Genomic DNA, 18,509 nt, shown 5'->3' on the forward strand with positions numbered 1-18,509 from the left:
ACTTTTTCAGCAAGGGGGCCGGTCCACTGTCCCTCAGACCATGTGGTGGGCCGGACTATTTTTTTGGGGGGGAGGGATGAACGAATTCCTATGCCCCACAAATAACCCAGAGATGCATTTTAAATAAAAGGGCACATTCTATTCATGTAAAAACACGCTGATTCCCGGACCATCCACGGGCCGGATTTAGAAGGCGATTGGGCTGGATTCAGCCTCCGGGCCTTAGTTTGCCTACCCACAGACTAGATGATCCTCAGGATCTTTTCCAACTCTACAATTCTATGATTCTATCCTCCTTCCAGGCAAGCAAGTGGTATTGTCAGAGTTCAAGGGCAAATTACAGCCAGGCAAAAACCTTCACCGAACTGTGTGAAGTAGGGTCAGTGATGGGTGTGGCCTAGGAAGGGGTGTGTGGCCTGCAGCGAGGGTGTGGCTAGGAAGAGTCTTGAGGGCAAGGCAGAGAAGGCCACGAAATGCTGGTCTATCCAGCTCTCTGCACTTACTGGCAGCGACTCTCTGTGATTTCAAGCAGGGAGTCTCTACCTGTCCTGCCAGGAGATGTCAGGGATTCAACCCAGGACCTTCTACATGCCAAACAGATGCTCCTCCAACCGAGCTATAGACCTTCCCCAGCCAGCATGACATCTGTGCATGCACATTTCTGGTACTGGTTCCATAATTTTGGGAGCCCGTGGAAATGGCACCTTCAATGGACACTCCCAACCTGCAAGAGGGTGAAACGTGCAAGCTGAGAATTCACTCCAGCTGCATCAGTTCGTCTTGGATACTCTGTGGCAACTGGAAGGAGTGGCACTGCCAGGGCTGGGACCGGGGTGGACCCTCTTTGGGGCAAATTCCCATCCTAAACACCTTCCAGAGCTAGTCCTAGGATGCACACAGTGTTCTGAGGGCAAATGCAACTGCTAGTTGCGTCCGGGGTTCACGCCACTGTGCAGAGAACTGCAAAGTTTTGGTTGATAATCACAGGCTGCCCGTTTGTTTCTGGGCCCAGTTCCAAGTACCTATGAAGCAGGGACAGGGAAGTGTTTTCCTACGCAAGGTTCTCTGAGCGAGTCCCACGGACTTGGACACTGACGCAGGCTGTGGTGCACATCTCAGAGGCTGGCAATGCTCCAGCCCCCACGTCGATCTCCTCATTAATTCCACCATTGTCCTGTCTCCCCCGCCTGGTTTCACAGTCTGCTCAGTGCCACCTGCCTCCCCCTGCACCAGCGGACTCTTGAACAGGACTGAAGGTGCCCCGTGTACGATGGATGTCCTTGCATGACGGCACCTTTGCTTGCTTGCTTTTAACTCATTTATCCAGCTTCACAAAGGGCTGTTGCCATGGAGGGCAGGGAAGGGGGAGCCCGTTCCTCTCAAGGGTATTGCAAGCCTCTTCCCTGAACTTGGAAGGGCCATAGCTGAGTGGCAGGGCGTTTTCGGCGCATGCAGAAGATTCCCAGTCCGATCCCCTGCATCTCCAGGTAGAACCAGAAATGCCCCTTTCCTGAATCCATGGAGAATATTGTCAGTGTTGACAATCCTGAGTTAGATGGGTGCGACTCAGTATAGTAAAGGGGTGTAGCTCAATGGAAGAGCATCTGCTTTGCATGCAGATTCAATCCTTGTCATCTCCAGGTAGGGCTTAGGAGAGATCTCTACCTGAATCCCTGCACAGACTCTGCCAGCCATTGTTGACAAGACTAAGCTGGATGGACCAACGGTCTGATGTACTATAATGAAGGACCATAGCTCAGTAGTCCAACATCTGCCTTGCCTGCAGAAAGTACCAGATTCAATCCTTGACGTATCCAGGTAAGGATGGGGGTGTCTCCCTGTCTGGAATCTAGGAGAGCCTCTGCCTGCCAGTGTAGACAATAATGAGCCAGATCAGGCATCCCCAAACTGTGGCCCTCCAGATGTTTTGGCCTACAACTCCCATGATCCCTAGCTAACAGGACCAGTGGTCAGGGATGATGGGAATTGTAGTCCAAAACATCTGGAGGGCTGAAGTTTGGGGGTGCCTGAGCTAGATGGATGAACAAGTCCAGCTTCCGCTTCCAAACTTTGCAGCTGACATTCGAAAAGCCCCGAGTCTGTCCTTGAAGATACAAGATAGAAGGACAATGCATAAGGCCAGCCCTCTGTCCATCTTGATGGCATCAAGTGACCTGATTTGCCTGTGTTGGCGATCAGCTGGTTGTCGTTGCTGATCAGTTGATCAGCAGTGCCTGGAATCCCCTACTGGCCCAGCTGAAACTTTACCTGGCCCACACCTGACATCATACATGATGGCACATGTCGGGAAGGCCATTTGGCCAAAATTGCTACAAAGGGCAAATGGGGAAGTCTGATGCGTGTTCTCCCACCCTTGATCTATGGCCTTCCAGCAGATGTGGGGATCCTTTGGCCCTTGGGATGCTTCTGAATTATGTGAGATCGTAAGAAGTGCCTACTTGATCAGATACATCAAGTCCAGCATCCTGTTATCAAAGTTGCCAGTTTCCAAAGGGAAACTCTCAAGCAGGATCTGGGCACAAGAACCCTCTTCTCTCCTGTGGCTTCCAGCAACTGGTCCTCAGAAGCATTCCTGCCTCTGACCATAGAGGGAGAGCATAGGCATTCTGGCTGGCAGCCCTCCATAGCTCTCTTCTACACAAATTTGTCCAATCCTCTTTTAAAGCCATCCAAGTTGCTGGCCATCAGTGCTTCCTGCAGGAGTGAGTTCCAAAGCTTAACTGGCTATCATCCGTGCTTGCTGGGGCTGATGGGAGTTGTAGTCCACCCAGCAGCCTCTGGAGAGCTAATGGTTTCCCCGTCATCTGCTTTACAGGATCTTCTCGTTCTCCCTGCAGCCCCCCCCCTCCAGTACCTGCTTTTCAACTCTGCAGCCAAGTCTCCCCACCCCACCCCTGGGGGCTCTCAAACCCTGCAACCAGCCCCCCCCCCCCGTGTGCTCACCCATCCCAGCCAAGTGAAATTAATTTCACCATGCAGGTCCCATGAAACGCTTGCCTGTGTAATACACTTGCCTAAATGCCGAACGGTATTATGTGCCTCCGGATTCGCTCCGTCTATTAATTTCACAACCCTAATTTACCAAACCACCAATCAAATGTTCTTTGGCAATATTTGTACTTTATCACCCATGATGTTTAATTGCTCGTAGCTTCCCCGCTTTCCAATACTTTTCGAGGTGGTTCTCTGTTTAATATTCAAACCAGGCACTGAAATGAGACACATCAATCGAACCGTGTGGTTATGAAAACCTTCTTTTCCTTCTCCTTCTCCTTTTGCCTTTCCTCTCTTTCTCTCTCCCCCTCTCTCGCCTTGGCTGGAAACGGAGGCTGTATCTCGCTTCCTGCAGAATGTGGGCAGGACTGCACTACAACCTTGTTGGCTTCGGGAATAATGGCTTGGAAACGGATCCTTCTCTCTCTCTCTCTGGCTAATTTCCCTTTTGTCACAGACAAGATGCCAGCAGACAGAGAACGACAGATGTTAAGCCTTTGTCATAGTTAGCCTGGGCTTGTCAAAGTCAGGATGGGGAACGGAGCTGAATGGAAGGAAGTTTTCCAAACTGCGCTATAAATATACTGTAGTCAAACTCAAAACCACATCTTTAAAAGCAATTAGGCGAAAGGCATCTTTGCGGATTAATTGCATGGTTTTCAGTGGATTAACCGGTTGATTAAATCTGCATGCAAATAGGACAACGGCCCTGGAGAATGATGAAAAGGGCTCTTCCTTTGATTTTAGATGGGGGGGATCTCAGGCCAGGAATCCACATGCAGCCACCCACCCACCCCTTAAGCCTCTCTATCTGCCCCTTGGCACTCTCCCCAAACCACACCCCCATCTTCCCACGCCACACCCATCACTGGTCCTGCTTCACACCTCAGTTGGTTTTGCTTGGCTGCGATGTCCCCTTGAACTCTGATAAAGCCTCCTTATAGCTTGGGTGGAGGAAAGACCAGGCTATGTGTGAGAGATTGTAGGAACTACCCTACCATACAAAAGTTGCTCCGCCCACATTTGCCTCTAGCCCCGCCCACCATTGGCACATGGCACTTAGAAGGTCACCTGGAAGGGAATGAGGCTCCCTGCCCAAGAGAATTCTCTCACCACTGTTTTAGATTATAATGGTACTGGTATGTGTCCCAACAGGGAAGCCTCAGAAGAGGTATTCCTTCCTGGGTGAAAGGTGTTAAGGGTAATGGTTTAATTGACACAGAAATGAAGAGTGGCTTAACATAGGGTTAGCACAAGTCTGGAATTTCCTGGGCATATCCAGAATACAGTGTCTGGGCAGAAATGAATGAAATGAAATGAAATGAATAGAGTGTCTGGGCAGAAGAATGCCTAGGAAAATCCTGGTTGTGTGGCAGCCCATGTCAGCAGTGTCATTTTTTTTTTGCCAATTTCCCATAAAAATAGCCCAAAAGCTTAAAATTAAAATAGCCCCTCCCTTCTTATGCAGGTCTACGACCGTAAGAAAGATTTGTTGTTGTTGTTGTTGTTGTTGTTGTTGTTGTTGTTGTTGTTGTTGTTGTGTTCTTAAAAAAGAAGTGAACAACTTAGCCGCCAATCCCCTCCCCCCCCCAAAAAAGGCTCAACAAATTTTCTGTCCGTATTTTCACTGTTTGAAATATGGCAACCCTAGCTAAAGGTATATCGCAGAAGATTTAACATGGGGTTCCACCATGAGGCTATACTGAAGCCAAGGAGAGCACTTTACACATTTGCTAAGTTAATGATTAATTAACTGATGGTTGTCTTTCTGGTAGCTAACATTTGAGAGTTGTAACCTTAGATCGTGTGAGAGGTACTGGGTTGCAAATCTCCATTTTGAAGGGAGTTGCCTTTGTGTCTTTGTCTCCCAAACTCAATGGAGTGAAGATGTAAAACAAAGCTCTCCTGAAGGGAGAGTAAACAGTCTGCTGGCTGGAATTGTTTGGCTGTTTTATCTGTGGAGAGAGAGAGAGACCTTTGCTTTTAGGTCTCTTTGGATTATTTCATATTTTCTAAGATGCTGAGCCTGTGCTGGACAGCACAAGAAATTGTATGCATATTTTGGACATAACATTTGATGTATTCTGTTTCATTTTAATGAGTTCTGCCAGAAAAAGTTTAATATTTTAATATTTTTATGGGTCTGGGCAATGATTTATTCCAAAAGGAGTCAGTTCTTATGCTTCCAGTTGCTTCAAACTGCAAAAATATTAATATCTGAAACAAGAGATGCAGAGGAAAGTCTCATCTAAGGTTTGTAGGTAGTTGTATTAATGAAAGCTATTCATCAGCCAAAAGGTTTTTCATCCAATGAGCCAGCCTTTGGCAATGTGGTGCCCTCTGGATGTTTTGGACTACAACTCCTATCAGCCCCAGAAAGCACAGCTTTGCTGATGGGTCTGGCTAAGAATAAGGTAACTTCCTACGTTCTTGTTTTTTTCCTCTATATGCAGCCGCTGGGAGAGATCATCAGGGGGTTTGGGCTGGGTGTTCATCAGTATGCAGATGATACCCAGCTCTACCTCTCTTTCAAATCAGAACCAGTGAAGGCGGTGAAGGTCCTGTGTGAGTGTGACTGGAGGCAGTGGGAGGTTGGATGGCGGCTAACAGATTGAGGTTGAATCCTGACAAGACAGAAGTACTGTGGGGGAGGGGGACAGGAGATGGGCAGGTGTGGAGGACTCCCTGGTCCTGAATGGGGTAACTGTGCCCCTGAAGGACAAGGTGCGCAGCCTGGGAGTCATTTTGGACTCACAGCTGTCCATGGAGGCGCAGGTTAATTCTGTATCCAGGGCAGCTGTTTATCAGCTCCATCTGGTACGCAGGCTGAGACCCTACTTGCCTGCACACTATCTTGCCAGTGGTACATGCTCTAGTTATCTTTCGCTTAGACTACTGCAATGCACTCTATGTGGGGCTACCTTTGAAGGTGACCCAGAAACTACAATTAATTCAGAAGGTGGCAGCTAGACTGGTGACTGGGAGCGGCTGCCGAGACCACATAACACCGGTCTTGAAAGACCTACATTGGCTCCCAGTACGTTTCCGAGCACAATTCAAAGTGTTGGTGTTGACCTTTAAAGCCCTAAATGGCCTCGGTCCAGTATACCTGAAGGAGCGTCTCCACCTCCATCATTCCTCCCGGACACTGAGGTCCAGCACTGAGGGCCTTCTGGTGGTTCCCTCACTGCGAGAAGCCAAGTTACAGGGAACCAGGCAGAGGGCCTTCTCGGTAGTGGCACCCGTCCTGTGAAATGCCCTCCCACCAGATGTCAAAGAGAAAAACAACTACCAGACTTTTAGAGGACATCTGAAGGCAGCCCTGTTTAGGGAAGCTTTTAATGTTTAATAAATTATTATTATTATTATTATTATTATTATTATTATTATTATTGAAATCAGCCATTTTCCTGAATACTGAGGATTAGAACCTTACTTTATTTTAAGGGAACAACCGAAATTCAGTGGTGGAGCCAGCTCTCTCTCCATTGCTTCAAACCACCCAAAAGTGTTTAGGCAGCTCTGTTATTTACTTATTAGTAAAAAGAGGAGGGCAATAGCTCATTGGCAGAACATCTGCCTTGCAAGCAGGAGGTCCCAGTTTCAGTACCTGACATCTCCAGGTTGGGCTACCTGAAACCCTGGAGGGCAGCTGCCAGTCAGTGTCAGCAGCACTGAGTTAAGTGGACAAGGCAGCTTCCTATGTTTTGCTGTTTCAATAGTTGGCCCCTTCCTTTTTTGCACAGAGTGCTCCAAAAAAGCCAGAAGCAGTATTCATGAATTCTCCATTTGCCCATTTCACCTCTTCCAAGCTAAAGGGGTTCACACGGAGCCCTCAGCCGCCTAGAAAACATGCTCGCTGCAGCAGCAGCTGAACAACAGTCATAACTTACCAACCAATAATTCATTTCCAAGAGCAGAGGAATTTGGGCCACACACACACACACACACACACACACACACACTGTGACACTTCGGTTTCAGGTTAATGTTCCTATTTGTTCAAATGCCCAATTTCTATGCTGATTTATATTTCTTCTCCTTTCCATTTATCTTTGCTCTGTTTGAAACATTTAAAAGGGTCTTTCTTCAGCAATAGAAATGGTGGAATAGCAGGAAGGGTGTTATATAATTCAAGCCCTAGGATGGGAAGGACACAAGAGATTCGCCTCCTACCTTGACCTCCTTCATCACTTTATGCAGGGTTTGTTAAATGCTGTGGGAGCATCCCTTCTTTGCATGTGCACCACTGAAATGAAATGGTGGGGAGTGGTGCACATTGAGATTGATAGGGTGGGAGGCAGGGAGCTGAACAGTAGGTGGCACCACAGACCGTGACACGCAAAGCCAACTACCGTAATTCTACTTTTGCCCTCATCCTCCTCTCTGCTGCAACACTAAGACTAAGGTGGAGGGAGGTAACAGGTAGGGCCACCCCCAGACATGTTGTAAGAAAGAAGGCTGGCAGGTGGGGGCTGACTGGGAGCAGACTAAAGTTGGTGGGTCAAAATGGACTTCCACTGGGTGGTGATATTTTAAAATTTAACGTGAAATGTTAGCTTGGAATATGGAATGTCCTGAGGCTACTTGAGGGTTTTTGCCAATGGATCTTGTTGGCTACTGAGATAGCAAGATGCTGGATTTTATTATTATTATTCATACCCCACCTCAATCCATCCAGCCTTATGTCACGTGATCTTAATACAGCAAAGACCCTTATTAAACAGAGGATTATAGATATAGAAAGACAGAAGGATTTGAGTAAAGTGCCTCACTTTCTAATTGAGGAGGAAAGGAGATACTTGGCCCGCCCAGCCAGATATTTATTCCACCTGGAAATACCCTCTCATATTCACTTTGGCCCGTAACCGCATAATGCCTTCAGCAGTTCTCCAAGGGAAGTACAAACGGATCCCTCTATGTGAGAGATGGTGCCTGTGCGGATCAGGAGAAATGGAATCTATCGGCGATATACTTTTGCGATGCTGCTTCTACGAGGAGGTGCGAGGCGAGCTTATCCACACTATACTGGCAGAGCTACCTGGACACTCGGATAATTTCTATATAGAGTGGCTTCTTTCCGACGCTAACTCTAATGTGTCAGCGAAGGTAGACAAATTCTGTGCTAGAGTCATAAAAATTCGGTCTAATCTAATTAGCAGTGTCCAAATATCTTCAGAACATCTTCAGGACTAGCTAAAGAGGACCCAGTGTTATTAATTGCTGTAGTCTACCTCCCTAAGTAGCAACACTCCTTTTAATCAGTTTTCTTTTAAACAATTGTTAAAACCTAAATTTATTGCCTATTTTTAGATTATTGCTGTTTTTCTTTTATTGTTTTATGTATTGCGTATTTAGGTGTGCTGGTCAAGAACCGTAATAAATAAATCAATCAATTCATACCCCACCCACCTGGCTTAGCTGGACCATTGGCCTGATCCAACAGGGCTTTTCTGATGCACTTAAGCAGACATGTGTAGGATGGCTCAGTCTGTAAAACATGAGACTCATAATTGCAGGGTCATGGGTTCGGGCCCCACATTGGGCAAAAGATTCCTGCATTGCAGAGGGTTGGACTTCGATGACCCTCGTGGTCCCTTCCAGCTCTATGGTTCTGTGAGTCTATGACTGCGGTGTTCGACATGCGGGCACCTCTTGATTGTTTACGGAGACATCATGCAGGCCGTCACGCAAGCTTGACAGCTATCAAGCACTGCCAAGCAGCTAATAGGATGGTATGTCCACTGTCAGATTCTATCAAGGACTTAACACAATTGCCTACCAACCCGCAAATGGTCCAGTGCAAGATCTCATTACATAGAGCTATCAAATGCAGTCAAGCTCTGAGCACCACAGGATGTCAATTCGAGTCATCAAAGATCCTGTGAAGAGTCAGAAAAATAGTTAAGTGTTCTAAAAGAATAAAGGTAAAGGTAAAGGGGCCCCTGACCATCAGGTCCAGTCGTGTCCAACTCTGGGGTTGCAGCGCTCATCTCGCTCTATAGGCCGAGGGAGCCAGCGTTTATCCGCAGACAGCTTCCGGTTCATGTGGCCAGCATGACAAAGCTGCTTCTGGCGAACCAGAGCATTGCACGGAAATGCCGTTTACCTTCCCGCTGGAGCGGTCCCTATTTGTCTACTTGCACTTTGATGTGCTTTCGAACTGCTTGGTGGGCAGGAGCTGGGACTGAGCAACGGGAGCTCACCCCGTTGCAGGTATTCGAACCGCTGACCTTCTGATCAGCAAGCCCTAGACTCTGTGGTTTAACCCACAGCGCCACCTGGGTCCCTTCTAAAAGAATATCCAGCATCAAAATTGTCTTGCAGTTGTCCAGGTTTGAAAAAGTTAACTCAAGGACCTTGCGGTGTAGGTTGGTTGGTATTAAAGGGGGGGGGGACACACCACAGGAGCCAGGTATCATTTTTCTTATCGACATTTATGTTTATGGGAACAGTAATGGAGAGGAGTTATAGTGGATCTGTGTGCAGTGGGCATGCCATAGTGCTCTGCAGCCCACGTGCCCAGGGTCTTAAGAAGCTGGTGCATGCTGCCATCACACAAGGGAAGATTCTTCAAGTCCAGCCCTTAAAGTCTCTCAAGCAGCCTTGCCCAATCTATCGCCTGTTCCTTGTCTGTGTTTTATTTACTGTGGACTGAAAGTGTTTTCCGTGTGGGTGTTTGCTTGTCTGTTTATAGTTTCTGGGCATTGCTAGACAGGGAAAATTAAACTGCTGATACCCTAATGTCATAGAATCATAGAGTTGGAAGAGGCCACAAGGGCCATCCAGTCCAACCCCCTGCCAAGCAGGAAACACCATCAACGCATTCCTGACATATGCCTGTCAAGCCTCTGCTTAAAGACCTCCAAAGAAGGAGACTCCACCACACTCCTTGGTAGCAAATTCCACTGCCGAACAGCTCTTACTGTCAGGAAGTTCTTCCTAATGTTTAGGTGGAATCTTCTTTCTTGAAGTTTGAATCCATTGCTCCGTGTCCGCTTCTCTGGAGCAGCAGAAAACAATCTTTCTCCCTCCTCCATAAGACATCCTTTCATATATTTGAACATGGCTATCATATCGCCCCTTAACCTTCTCTTCTCCAGGCTAAACATACCCAGCTCCCTAAGCCGTTCCTCATAAGGCATCGTTTCCAGGCCTTTGACCATTTTGGTTGCCCTCTTCTGGACACGTTCCAGCTTGTCAGTACCCTTCTTGAACTGTGGTGCCCAGAACCGGACACAGTACTCCAGGTGAGGTCTGACCAGAGCAGAATACAGTGGTACTATTACTTCCCTAGATCTAGATGCTATACTCCTATTGATGCAGCCCAGAATTGCATTGGCTTTTTTTATAACCTATGGTGCAACCGTATTTGGAATACTATGTACAGTTCTGGCTGTCTCACCTCAAAAAAGATATTGTAGAGTGTTGATAGGTTCAAAAAAGGGCAACCAAAATGATCAAGAGGGTGGAAGGACTCCCCTATAAGGAGAGATTGCAGTATTTGGGAGTTTAGAGAAAAGGAGAGTGAGAGGCGATATGAGAGAAATGTATAAAATGATGCACAGCATGGAGGAAGTGGACAGAGAAATGTTTTCTTCTCTCGTAACACTAGAGCTGGAAGACATCCAGTGAAGCTTGAAAGAGTCTGGACAGATAAAAGAAAGGGCTTCTTCACACAGAGTTAAACTATAGAGTTGCCTCCCCCCCCCCTCCGGAGGCAGTGATGGCCACCAACTTGGATGGCTTTTTGAGAGGATTGGACAATTTCGTGGAGGAGAGGGCTGTCAATGACTGCTAGTCATGAGTTGGCTGTGCTCTGCCTCCACCGTCGGATACAGTTACTATGCTTCTAAATACCAGTTGCTGGAAAACACAGAAGGGGAGAGGGCTCTTGTGTTCAAACCCTGCTTACAGGCTTTCCACGGGCATCTAGTGAGAACAGGATACTGGACTAGATGGGTCATTGGCCTGATCCAGCAAAGCTCTTCTTATGTGAAATGGGAATTTTTTTAGTTCAGGATGTGGACACATGTGTGTGTTCTGGGTGCAACCCAACCGCAGACCGTGGGCCTTGACAAATGCCTAAGGATGCCAACTCCCTGATAGTCATCTATTTGTTTGAAGGAGCTGCCCCAGGTCTTTTCTCTCCTCCATTCCCACCTCCCCCCAGTGGCAGAGCATATGCCCGCACTGACCAGAGCGGGCGCGCTCCCAAGGGGGGGGGCATGGTGCAGAGGGTGCCCTCCCAGGTGCAGGATAGCCACTCGGGTGCCCGGAGCTGCATGCGCGCCCTGCAGCTGAGGGCGGCGCAAGCCGCTCATGGGGGTGCAGCAAGCCGCCCATGTGTTATGTACTGAGCTGAATCATAGAACAATAGGATCCAGAATCAGCAGTCTGATTGGTCCGCAGGAGCCACCCAATCCAACTCCAGGTGGAAGTGAATCCGCAACCTGATTGGCCTGCAGGAGAAGCCAATCAGGCTGCTGGCAGAAGTCAATCCACAAACTGATTGGCCCACAGGCGTAGCCCTGAAGTAGCCAATCACACAAAGCCCATTGTGTAAATAATGTATATAAGCAGATGGTTTTGGGAAAAGGGCATTCTTCTTCTCTTCTTCTCCTTGATGACTACGAGCTGAATAAAGAGCATGAAATTCACTCTCGACTCCGAGTATATTTCACCATGGCAGGCATTTGGCGCGCCGCGCGCCCACGACTCCCAAGCCTCCCCCAAGTTGTCAATATGAAGGGGGGAAAGGGTGCAGCTCCCCACCTTAGCCCGACAGCTCGGGGTAGGCTTGGGAGTTGTGGCGCGTCAATTGTCACCCCCCTCGGTGAGGGCACCCGGAGGATCCGCCCCCACTGCCCTCACCCTTCCTACGCCCCTGCCTCCTCCCACTGTATTGTCCCTCTGATGCAGGATGTGGAAACAGCTTCCCCACTGGCAAAGGAAGCCCACCCCCCGCATCCTTTCGAGCTGCACACCTGACCAGTAAAACACCCAAGTCTACTCTGTGTTTACACTGGTGCGCATGCAGAGTGCTGCTGTTCTCAAGCTGGTTTTCTGTCACCTGCAAGAAAATTCAGGCCGCTCAGTCAAAGTGGATTCAGAGCTCTTGTGCAACAAACCCACATTCCCAAAATATCAGACCATATTTTTTTTTTGTGACAAAGCAGCTGGGAAGTGAGGGATGAGAGCGTAAGTGGTAACTCTAAACATATGTAGTGGACAAGTGTCAATATATTTGTGTTCTGGGATCAGGTTTTCAATGAAATTGATAAAAATTGCTCAACAATATGTCAGGAAGACCCCAGAGCTTGCTCTGCTAAATTTATTTACAGATGATAATATGGACTTGAGAGATAAACCACGATAGGATACTTATTAGAAGCTGCAAGTATGACTATTGCACCATTTTGGAAAGGCCATTAAGGTGCTAATTTAACAGCATGGTATGAAAGGTTTCAGCAGATAAAATCACATGTAAACTAAGAATAGCTAGAGGAAATAAACACAGAGAATGGTTTGCGAGGGACCAGTGGAGTTTTATATCTTATTGCTTATACAAATACTTCAGACAGCAAACAGAAAGTCCCTAGGGTGTACTCCAGAATATGGATCTGTTAAATGTTTGTTCTCACTTTTTATTAATTTAAATATGCTATCTCTGCATTTATATGAACTTCTTTGTGGGTGTCTGTGCATAGAAGCTTCTTGGTGTTTTTGCTTCTGATTTTGTTCAGCTTGTTACAGGGTATATTTCATGACTTCCTTTCGTCTTTTGTTAAATTGTTGATATGTAATTTGAGAAAATAAATAAAAGACAGACACACAGAGAGAGAAATTAGTTGTTTTCAACTGTTTTTAATATTGTGTAATATTGTATGTTAATATTAATGTTTGTTTCCATTGTTGTATCCCACCCTGGGACCTGAGGGTGAAGGGTGGATATTAATTATTATTATTATTATTATTATTATTATTATTATTATTATTATTATTCCCTGCTGGATGAGGCCAGCAGCCCATCCAGTCCAGCATCCTGTTCTTACAATGGCCAGCCAGATGCCTATGCAAAACTCTCAAGTGAGACCAGAGCACAACAGCCCTCTCCCCTCCTGCAACTTCCAGCAACTGAATATTTTCAGAAGTATCCCTGCCTCTGACTGTAGAGGCATCATGATTATTAGCCACTGATAGCCTTAACCTTCACGAGCCTGCAGCTTCAAGCAAATCAGAATACGTGTTCAATAAATAGCAGGTGTTGTCTAACGTCCCTCCCAACAAATCAGAATGAATGACCGAACCCAAAGGGTACTCATCAATGGCTCCTCTTCATCCTGGAGAGAAGTGACTAGTGGGGTGCCACAGGGTTCTGTCTTGGGCCCAGTCGTATTCAGCATCTTTATCATTGACTTGTATGATTGGCTTGAGGGCATCCTGAGCAAGTTTGCAGACGACACCAAATTGGGAGGGGTGGCTAATACCCCAGAGGACAGGATCACACTTCAAAATGACCTTAACAGATTAGACAACTGGGCCAAAGCAAACAAGATGAATTTTAACAGGGAGAAATGTAAAGTACTACACTTGGGCAAAAAAAAATATGAAAGGCACACATACAGGATGGGTGATACCTGGCTTGAGAGCAGTACATGTGAAAAGGATCTAGGAGTTTTGGTAGACCACAAACTTGACATGAGTCAACAGTGTGATGCAGCAGCTAAAAAAGCCAATGCAATTCTGGGATGCATCAATAGGAGTATAGTGTCTAGATCAAGGGAAGTAATAGTACCACTGTATTCTGCTCTGGTCAGACCTCACCTGGAGTACTGTGTCCAGTTCTGGGCACCACAGTTCGTGAGGGATGCTGACAAGCTGGAACGTGTCCAGAGGAGGGCAACCAAAATGGTCAAAGGCCTGGAAACGATGCCTTATGAGGAACGGCTTAAGGAGCTAGGTATGTTTAGCCTGGAGAAGAGAAGGTTAAGCGGACACGGAGCAATGGATTCAAGCTACAAGAAAGAAGATTCCACCTAAACATTAGGAAGAACTTCCTAACAGTAAGAGGTGTTCGACAGTGGAATTTGCTGCCAAGGAGTGTGGTGGAGTCTCCTTCTTTGGAGGTCTTTAAGCAGAGGCTTGACAGGCATATGTTAAGAATGCTTTGGTGGTGTTTCCTGCTTGGCAGGGGGTTGGACTGGATGGCCCTTGTGGTCTCTTCCAACTCTATGATTCTATGATTCTAAGTCATCTAGAAGCAACCTAAGTGTTTTGTCTGTTTGGAAGAGGGTGGATTCTATGCCTCACTGGGCTTTCTCCTGTGAAGTGTGTGTGTGTGTGTGTGTGTGTAACAGTTTCGGATTTCCAAATGCGCCCTCAAGGCCACAAAGGGTTAGGAGCCCATAAATCCACACATAAATAATAAATTGCCACCTTGCCTGGATGGGTTTTTTGGTTTTTTGTTTGTAATTAAATGGTAGCTTAAGCAAGGAGGGACCGGCTTTGTTTCTGACATCCAACTTGATCTCCTTGCCAATTTCCTGGAATGAATCTGAAAGCAAGGCCTTTAACTGCCCATAAATTTCAAGTGAGGTTTACGAGATGCTGAGGAAGACGAGAGAGGGGTGGCTGTTACCCTTTCCACCCTGTTCATCTCCCACCAGAGATATCTGGCTGGCTGGCTGGTGGCTGCTGCATGGGAGCACAGGCTGCTGCAGATCCAACAAGGGCACAAAACAAGTGAAGATCACGCCACCGTTTGCATGGAACCAGGTGGCTGTTCTAAAATGTTATAAGCATTCGAGATCCAACTGTCAGGAGTTTGTGCAGGAGCCGGGCCCTGGGACCAGCAGGGCTTTGCAGGACTGGGATCCTCTTCGGCTTGTTCCAGAGAGGCAGGCGGCAGCCACACAGGTGAGGCCACTTGGTATTTGCTGCACCTGGTGGCAAGAGCCGGCAGGGGATATAAGGCCAGCATTTCCCCTCAGCTCTTTGCCACAGCAACACACTCTCTGCCTTGCCGTGTGCCTCCTTACCTTTTGACTGTGACTTCATACTCTGACCCCTGGACTGTGACTTTGTGCTTAGACCCCTGGACTGTGACTTTGTGCTTTGACCTTCGGACTGTGACTTCTTCCCTTGTGCTTCTTGACCCTTGGACCTCTGCTCTTCGGACATTTGTGCCTACCATCTTGCCCCCGGTCCCGACGCTCCTTGCTCAGACTTCGCTCGTAAACAGCCCGGACCGTGACACCAACCTGCTTCCATCCGGGGGGTTCAGAGCAAATCAAAATAAGGTTGAAAAACACCATAGCCATTCAGGGCTTTTAGTTTAGAGAGGTGGCATCATAGAAGTTTATAAAATTATGTGTAGCATGGCGAAAGTAGATAGAGAAAAGGGTTTATCCCTTGTTCATAACACTAGAACTCGGGGACATCCAGTGATGTTGAATACTGGAATATTCCAGAGCAAGACCTCTAAAAGGAGTTGTCAGGAGCAGCCCTGTTCTCATGCCCTGGATGTTCTGAGAACAGCATGTTGAACTAGATGAGCCACTGTTCTGATACAACAAGCTCCTCTTATACTCTCTGGTATGGATGGGAGCGAGATTCAATTCCATTGATATTAAAAGGCAAACCACCTGATTCTAACTTTCCCAAACAGTATGTAGACCTCTGAAAGTTGCACTTTGCCAAATGTTGAAATGTAGCATTGTGTTCAACCAATTAATGTGTACAAAACTGCATATTTTTCCATCTCCGCCGCATCAAGCAGTTGGTCCCTTACCTCTCTCGCCCCGATCTGGCCACAGTGATCCATGCGACGATCACCTCCAGGCTTGACTATTGTAACTCGCTCTACGCAGGGTTGCCCTTAAAGCTGACCCAGAAACTCCAGCGGGTGCAGAATGCCGCGGCGAGGCTCCTTACAGGGTCCCGGCCGCGGGATCACATTCATCCAGTGCTTTACCAGCTGCACTGGCTCCCGGGGGAGTACAGGATCAGGTTTAAGGTGCTGGTTTTGACCTTTAAAGCCCTATGCGACTTGGGACCCTTGTACCTACGGGACCGCCTCTCCTGGTATGCCCCACGGAGGACCTTAAGGTCCACAAATAATAATATTCTGGAGATCCCGAGTCATAAGATGGCTAGATTGGCCTCTACTAGAGCCAGGGCCTTTTCAGTACTGGCCCCAACCTGGTGGAACGCTCTTTCCCAGGAGACCAGGGCCCTGCGGGATTTGTCATCTTTCCGCAGGGCCTGCAAGAGAGAGCTGTTCCACCTGGCTTTTGGGTTAGACTCAGCCTGACCCCTGTGTTTTCCTCCCTCATGGCTTGGATTTATGGCCTACTTGAAATGAGGCTGCATTTTAAATTTTAATACTGTATTTTAATCTGTATTTTAATTAATTGTTTTTATGTTTTATTGTAATTCTGTTGGTGTCAGCCGCCCTGAGCCCGGTTTTTGACTGGGGAGGGCAGGGTATAAAGAATTATTATTATTATTATTATTATTATTATTATTATTATTATTATTATTATTATTATTATTATATTCTGGGGTAAAGTGTGCATAAAAATGTATACATTTTTTAAAATAAAAATAATACAAAAATGCATTCTGCTTTGCAAAACCGTGTAGGCTGGGGGGAAATGAATACAAATACACCTGTCGAGAGAAATTTGCACTAAAATTATGGTGAATTTTGAGGTGGACTTGTTTCTTAAAAGAATTGCAGCCTGATGTGGAAATGAGGAGAACTAAATTTAAAGGTAAAGGTAAAGGGACCCTTGACCATTACGTCCAGTTGTGACCGACTTTGGGGTTGTGGCGCTCATCTCGTGTTATTGGCCAAGGGAGCCGGCATACAGCTTCCAGGTCATGTGGCCAGCATGACAAAGCCGCTTCTGGCGAACCAGAGCAGCACATGGAAACGCCATTTACCTTCCTGCCGGAGTGGTACCTATTTATCTACTTGCACTTTGATGTGCTTTCGAACTGCTAGGTTGGCAGGAGCTGGGACCGAGCAACAGAAGCTCACTCTGTCGTGGGGATTTGAACCGCCAACCTTCTGATCGGCAAGCCCTAGGCTCTGTGGTTTAACCCACAGCGCCACTTGAGAAACCGATATTGATAACCGATATGGATAAAACTGAGAAACCAAAATTGACAAATTGGCCTATTCTCAAAGCCTGGTCACAAATGATAGTAGCCTAAATAACAACCTTTCCCCTCTCCCTGCAGAGATCCGTGAGGCATTCAAAGTTTTTGACCGGGACGGCAACGGTTTCATCTCCAAGCAGGAACTGGGCACAGCGATGAGGTCCCTTGGCTACATGCCCAATGAGGTGGAACTGGAAGTCATCATCCAGAGACTAGACATGGATGGTAAGACTTTTTGGAGAAGGGTGGGGAAAGTTTTGGATGCTTCCCCCCCCCTTTTGTTGCTCTTCTCTTTTGAATCGAACTCCCTGTTTCTTCTGTGTGCTCTCTTCCCTGACTAGCCTTCCCCCAATCTGGTGTCCTCCAGATGTTGTGGACCAGCCAGCAAAGACTCCCACTCCTTGAGGAAGAAATGGCATTTGGGAGGAGTGATCTGTCCTTGAAGGCAAAAAAGGCTTCAGTCAAGTCCTAGGCACTCTAGGAGCAAGTAGCTCACTTAGAGCTCTCCGTGGTGCTGAAACTACTGGCCAGCCTTGTGCTCATTTGTCAAATCCCTGTGCCCTCTCCCTAGTGCTATTAGGCATGGATGTGGGGAATAGAGAGGTGACATGTTTGGGGGAGGGGTGCTCAATCTTGATTCTTCTTATCCCACCTTCACCCCACACCTATTCTAGCTTGCGGGAGGTTGCCTTCCCCCCCGCACTGAACTTCATGCGCGTCCCCGACTGATGTGCCTCTAATGTGACCATTGACAGAGCTATTACAGATTTGATGTCCCCCAGCTAAAGGGAATATTTGTCTTTCAGAGAAGAGTTTCATCCCAGAGTTGTAAAAAAAGGTTGACAGCTCCATAAAATTCAAGCTGCGAATTTGCCAGCACTCAGAATTGCTCTTATCTCTGGGCTGCTTTCCATGGAAGGGATTGATATTAAAGGTGGTAAAACTGATCCTACTTGGCTGGCTCCAGAGAGTAAGCCAACTGGACACAGGTCCATGGCCCACAGATTCAGGAAGGGTCCATTCATAGGGGCAAGGGGCACCCATGGAGTAGCTGAATTCTATCCCTTCTTTTGCTTGTCTACCTTATGTGATGGCCCCCATTAGCTACTGCTTTAGAAGGCTGAAGAAAGAGGCATGATTTTCCCTCTTGCACCACCTGAAGCTGCTGGGTGTTGTAGTCCAAAATAGCTAGAGGGCTCCAGCTTGGGGAAGACTGCTTAATTAGGAGAAAGGCCATAGCTGAATGCTGGAGCTTCTTTTTTACAGGTACAAGATCTCAGGTTCAATCCCTGGCATCTTCAGGTAGGGCCAGGCATATCCTCAGT

The 18,509-nt window shown here is 47.2% G+C and overlaps 2 protein-coding genes across 2 annotated transcripts in view; both read left to right on the forward strand.

Annotated features, from left to right (window-relative positions):
- The window catches only part of MTMR3 (myotubularin related protein 3), a 312,417-nt gene that overhangs the window by 156,865 nt on the left and 137,043 nt on the right, over positions 1 to 18,509 (forward strand). The window lies entirely within an intron of this gene.
- The window catches only part of CABP7 (calcium binding protein 7), a 54,980-nt gene that overhangs the window by 27,202 nt on the left and 9,269 nt on the right, over positions 1 to 18,509 (forward strand). The window contains exon 2 of the mRNA XM_035099182.2: positions 17,266 to 17,409. Within this exon, the coding sequence (XP_034955073.1) occupies positions 17,266 to 17,409 (144 nt within the window). The remainder of the gene's footprint in view (positions 1 to 17,265; positions 17,410 to 18,509) is intronic.

The sequence above is a fragment of the Zootoca vivipara genome, chromosome 17, assembly GCF_963506605.1.
Source record: "Zootoca vivipara chromosome 17, rZooViv1.1, whole genome shotgun sequence".
NCBI classification, from domain to species: Eukaryota; Metazoa; Chordata; class Lepidosauria; order Squamata; family Lacertidae; genus Zootoca; species Zootoca vivipara.